General features: G+C 30.1%; 1 protein-coding gene across 1 annotated transcript in view; it reads left to right on the forward strand.

Annotated features, from left to right (window-relative positions):
* The window catches only part of LOC139504587 (unhealthy ribosome biogenesis protein 2 homolog), a 48,912-nt gene extending 43,399 nt beyond the window's left edge, over nt 1–5,513 (forward strand). The window contains exons 26-30 of the mRNA XM_071294656.1: nt 1,423–1,527; nt 2,720–2,885; nt 3,956–4,055; nt 4,619–4,730; nt 5,056–5,513. Of these exons, the coding sequence (XP_071150757.1) occupies nt 1,423–1,527; nt 2,720–2,885; nt 3,956–4,055; nt 4,619–4,730; nt 5,056–5,211 (639 nt within the window). The 3' untranslated portion in view covers nt 5,212–5,513. The remainder of the gene's footprint in view (nt 1–1,422; nt 1,528–2,719; nt 2,886–3,955; nt 4,056–4,618; nt 4,731–5,055) is intronic.
* The last annotated feature ends 487 nt before the right edge of the window (nt 5,514–6,000 follow it).

Genomic DNA, 6,000 nt, shown 5'->3' on the forward strand with positions numbered 1-6,000 from the left:
CCATATGCACAAAAAGGACATAACAGGCACTCTTGGTGCCCTGTTCATAGGACATTACAGCCATGTTGGTTGATTATCAGGAACAAAAAAACAAAAGCTTTATAAAAGATACCTCGGGAATCATTAAATCTAAGCTTGGTTTAAATTGGTCCTGTGGCTTTGTAATTGTTGAAAATGTTTACGACAACAGTAGCCAAGTGAATACAATAACAGTGTTATTTCATGCCCTCATCGTAGCTAACGGTATGTTGTGTGTTGCCCTTGTCCATCCTTCTCTGACCCATACATCATCATGTACTTTCCAAAAATTTAACTTTAATTTGCCTCAACCAAATGTTATAAAATTTCTACAAAAAAGTTATTAACATAAAACACAGATCTAGTTTGAAATTGGGTGGTGTCGCTGTTATCGTTCATGAGTTTTTCCCTTTAATAAACTAAAGTTGCTGAATAGTTTGTTGTAATTCTCTAACTTTATTTTGCTTCAACCAAATGTAATAAAACCTATACATGGTGCTCATTACCATTAAACACAGATCATGTAAGAAAGTGGGTAACATCACTTTCACTGTTCATGAGTTATGTCCCTTTCTTTAACTTTTGCTAATGTGCTTCTTTAATACATATTTTTTTTTTTAAATGATTAATTAATTAATATTATATTACTATGTTGACCGCTGTACCCCTATTTTTGACATTGTCAATATAACAGGATTGAATGCAACTGTCATACCAGCTAGAGGTTTAGCTGTTTTTAAAACCAGGTTTAATCTACCATTTTCTATATCAGAAAATGCCTGTGATAAGACAGGAATATGACAATTTTTATACATTTTTTTTTATGTGTTTGAGCTTATGATTTATGCTGTCAGACTGTACTTATTATTTTTACTACAGGGTTTAAAAGTAATGGGGGTCAGTAAAGGATTTAAATGTGAATCTACTGTGTTAGTTTACAAGGCCACATGAATGCCCAAAAATGCTGCATGACTCTATGTTTTTATTGTTGAAAAAGAAAAAGCTACATTTTTACTTTAATGAATGATTTATGTAAGCTTCTAATTTCAGTTATAAATGTAATTCAAGACATAGATTAGCATTAAAGTCAATGGGAGATTTTTACTGAATTAACCCCTATAATCACTAAACAGTCTTTACCAAGTGAAACCTGCATCTGGTTGTGTGAGTTAACTCATGCATATTTACAAGTAGAGGCAGCTGTGGCCTAACTACATCTCCATTTTTTTTGTATGGGTTGTAGCTCTTTAAGCTTCTTTGGAACATTCATAGTTACATTTATTTGAAACTCTGTATGCATTTAGTTTAAAGACCTTTTTAAGCCTTTCCTGAATAAATTAGACCAAAAATAATGTTGTCCAGATGCTGAACATCTATATTGATGCCTTTTTGTTTGTTTTACAGGGGACAGGATATTTAACTAGCATTGCACAACAGTTATCTGTCTTAGAAGGAAGAAGCTGTATGGGAAAACTTTTATGTGATTTACAACATCAGATTATGATTATGGTTAGTTCATTCTTTCTTATTTGATTTAATGTTAGAGTGAATCTTCATACACGATTATCAATTTATGTAATGTTTATTTGTTGACCTGTTTAGTATAATCCTTCATCTAATATTTTAAAAAAAAGAGCTTTGAAATGAATAAAAATTATAAAGTGTCTTCTATTATTTAGATATCCAAGAGTGTCCTAAGTCATTATACATATTATAAAGTGTTTTTGTCGAGCCTTCGACTTTTGTTGAAAAATTATCTTAAGATAGTATCCAGAAGTAAATTTTGTAAAAAAATCAATTTATTCCGTATTTTACTTAATGGACTTAATCTTTCTGCAAGGAAACATTACATTCACTCTGTGGTTAAAGATTTTAAAAATTTTAATATCTTTCTTAAACTATTCTGTATTTGTACCAAACTTGGACAGAAGTTTGTTTATGATAAAAAGCTAGTATCTAGAAGGAAATTTTGTTAAAATTTTGTACCTGTTTTTCAGGATTTTACTTATAAATAGACTTAGTTTTACTTCCAGTTAACATAACAAAGTTTGCATTTAAAGTTTTTAAAACACTTATTAGATTCATAAACTATCCTGGATTTTTACCAAACTTGGAAAAAAGCTTCTTTAAATCAAGAGGAATACATTTAATTATTTTTTACCTCATTTTTGTTGAGCCTGCGATTAACAGCAAAAGTAGGCAAGACACTGGGATCTGCGGAACCCTTACAAATTATTTTAGCATTTAGACATTGAAGAGTGAGTTTTTAATTTGTATATGCATTTTATATTCATATAATTCAAATAGTACATACACTGGTGCACTGTGGAGTTCAACATCAAGTAGCCAGTCAGTGTATGTGTCTGTTGATTGATTGAATTTTGAACAGCTTTATTATTATAGCTGATACATAAGTTCCAAGAGATATAAGAACTTTATAGCATTGACTATCTCAAGGTATCCAACACTTAAATTAGAAAATAACCTTGGTGTGAATACCTTCAATATATTCCTAGAGTTGTCTTTTAATGTAAAATATACAGAATAAGGATTTTGTCAAAAACAATGATTATTTGAATCAGATGGTCAACTGTAACTTCATCATGTTGTTCCATATTTTTTTCTTTATTTTTTCCCTTTTTAATTTGAATGAAAAATTGCAATGTATAAAGAAGATGTAACAAAATTTCTGTCTTTTCAGTGTCCACTCACCAAACAGATGATACTGAACATCCTAGGAAGTATTTTATTAGTACCTGTTACCATGGAAACATTTCCATCTATGTATGAAATACTGAACGAAGCTTTACTGAACCATGTCAATACAGTGTTTGACATTATACCAGTGTTCTTAAACTGTTCTAAACATATCCTTTATATGAATCTAATTAATGATAGTCTTGCACCATTGAATGGTACATCCACTTGCTCAAGAATTTATATAACTGATGAGGTATCTGGTCCAGTCACATGGATAATATGATTCTTTCCTGTCTTTGGAATGCACACATATTTCCTATCTCTGATATCTTTTGTTTAAAATCAAAAATAAAAACAAGTCAACAGTTTACTGTTTCTGGCAGGGTTTTACAGAATGAATTTCTCACTATTTAAAAAAAAAATATTTTAGCTTATATATAAATATATATAGTGAAGGGGAGATAACAACTTTATCAATCCAAATTAGATAGTAATATGAATATAGTAATGTAAGAATTGTTTTGTTTTTGTGCAGCTTGTTATTTTATATAATAATTAGTAAATAAACTGAATAAATTGTAGGCAAATATTTCCATAAAATTATAAACTTACACTTTATACAAGTAGACAATTCCAGCAACTTATTTATTCATATTATCATAGGGTGAATTTAGACAGGGTGCAGGAGGTTAGCATCCCCTCCAATAAAATAAGAACAAAACCATTAACTGACAGAAAACATATGAAAAATGTTCAAGAGGTATACTCCCATATAAATTTTAAATTCAGGATCTGTGTTTGTACTCATGTATATTTTAAAACGATAACAAAGACCAAAAGTTTTATTTTACTTTTATAGTGAAAGACAGCCTTAAGGTATCCACCCACTATTACCCAACCGCAAGATAACCACTTCAGGTGTTGGTTCACCTTGTTCAAACTCATGTATATTATGTAAGAGTTTGGCGATCTTTTTTGAGCGAGGATACATAGTGTATGAATATGCATTTATATTAAGTAGAATATTGTATCATCCATCTCAACTGTTAGTGCACTAATCATCCTATTGCTGATGATAATCAACTTAAATCAGTAGAAAAGTACTTTTTGTATAATTTATAGAAAATGTACATTAGTTTTTCCATAAGTCTATGTGGTAACATTAAAATACTACATCCAGTTTATTGTTCTTATGTAAAGTTACAATAAATGCCTCAATTTTCCTTAACCTACACACGTTTGCTATTTTGGTTAATCAAGGAAGGTGACCAGGATGTTTTATCCCAAAAGCCAAATGTAACAACAGATTTGATTGCCTGTATACATATGATAGACAGGTATGTAACAATCATATTTTCACCATATATTTGTTACAGGCTGAATTCAAGTGTAACGATTGTTTATAGAGTACAAAAAACTAAGTTACAGTGTTTTTAAAGTGATCATTATTTAATAAAATTGAGAAAGGAAATGGGGAATGTGTCAAAGAGATAACAACCCGACCATAGAGCAGACAACAGCCAAAGGCTACCAATGCCTCTTCAATGCAGTGAGAAACTCCCGCATCCGGAGGAGTCATTCAGCTGGCCCCTTAACAAATATGTTACTAGTTAAGTGATAATGGATGTCATACTAAACTTTGAATTATACACAAGAAACTAAAATTAAAAATCATACAAGATTAACAAAGGCCAGAGGCTCTTGACTTGGGACAGGCCCAAAAATGCATAACTCTGGAATAAGAAAAGTACGAAGTTGAAGAGCATTGAGCACCCAACTGAAAGGTTGTTCTGTGTGATGATTGCTTATAGAGGATAACAAAAAGTGTAGTAAAGTGATCATTATTTAGACATATATTTTTATTTAATGTTAACATAATAAATTATAATCTAAATTTCAGATTATTTACGTTAATATCAACACACAAAGATGAGTTTAGCAAAGTAGCAGTTTATATTGTAGCTGATTATGTTGATCATGTTCATCAACATACACTACTACCAGCTGTTAAGGTAAAATTCTCACAATGATACAGTATATATATTTATTCAGCACTTCATTTTCATCTACTGGTTCATCTGAAATTTTATTTTAAATGATGTATTAATTTCTTAATTATAAGAATAATATATGATTCATGTATAAAATAAATAGAATAAAAGTTTTATAGATCTATATTGAATTTCCTGCAACATAAAACAGAAATATTTGTATGAAATAATTAAAGTTTATCATAGTATTTTTTTTTTAAATATTGTTGATGGATTCTTATAATCTTCCAGTACATACCAATTAATGCGGTAAAGAAGATATTTTCATTTTATTAACTTTTTTCAGAAAGCACTGGTTTCAGCAGTATATAAACTTTTAGATATCAGTGACAAGCATGTTCTAGCTCAGCTCCACACAGTACTGAATCAGGGAGTTAAGGAGGTGTTTAAAGGACTTTATAGTGACTATTCAAACTTCTATAAGTATACTGGACGAGTGTAATACACAAGAACTTTATGTATGCATTTTATTGTACTTGAATAAATAACATGCAGGGTACCTGTTCCGTGTGATGAAGTAAATTTAGGCAGTCAAAGTGATCTGTGCTGACATTGGGAAAATGTTGACTGTTGAAGATAAATGGTGATAAATGAATAAAAGTATAAAAGTATTTTGTGTTGAAGTTCATCATTCTAAGACTGAAAAAACTTTACAATCAGTTTTGTTATTACTTTATTGTGTAATTGATAAATTGTTGACCTCTTTAATAACACTAGTCAGCAAGTATAAGATAACTGATAGATGATTTTTTGTTTTTCTTTTGTCACTTGGTTGTATGTATGGCGTCCCTTAAAAGAAGTAGCACAGGTTAGCTACCAAATCTTTCAAATGTATACACTGAAATATAGGTCCCAATAATTCTCATGTCTGTAAACATATGCACATATGAACTGTGAAAACTTTGGGTTATATATTTGAAGCAATTTGTTTAAGTATGTATGTCTTTAAGAATTTTGGGAATGTGTAGCCTATTTTTGTCATTTTGATTTGGTAAGAGAATTGATACAATACCAGTATGATTGACAACTCTCATGATCACCAAACATTCAGAGACATTGTGGGGCCTTACTTTGTAGCCAAATTTTATCTTTTTTTTATATGATTTCAAAAACTGAAGTAGAGTCAGGTGAGCGATGCAGGCTCTTGAGAGCGTCTAGTTTTATATATAGTTAACGAAAACAGTAATTGAATTTTTCTGAATTATAACAAATAGCAAATTCACATTTGAAG

The sequence above is a fragment of the Mytilus edulis genome, chromosome 1 (genome assembly GCF_963676685.1).
Source record: "Mytilus edulis chromosome 1, xbMytEdul2.2, whole genome shotgun sequence".
In the NCBI taxonomy this organism is placed as follows: domain Eukaryota; kingdom Metazoa; phylum Mollusca; class Bivalvia; order Mytilida; family Mytilidae; genus Mytilus; species Mytilus edulis.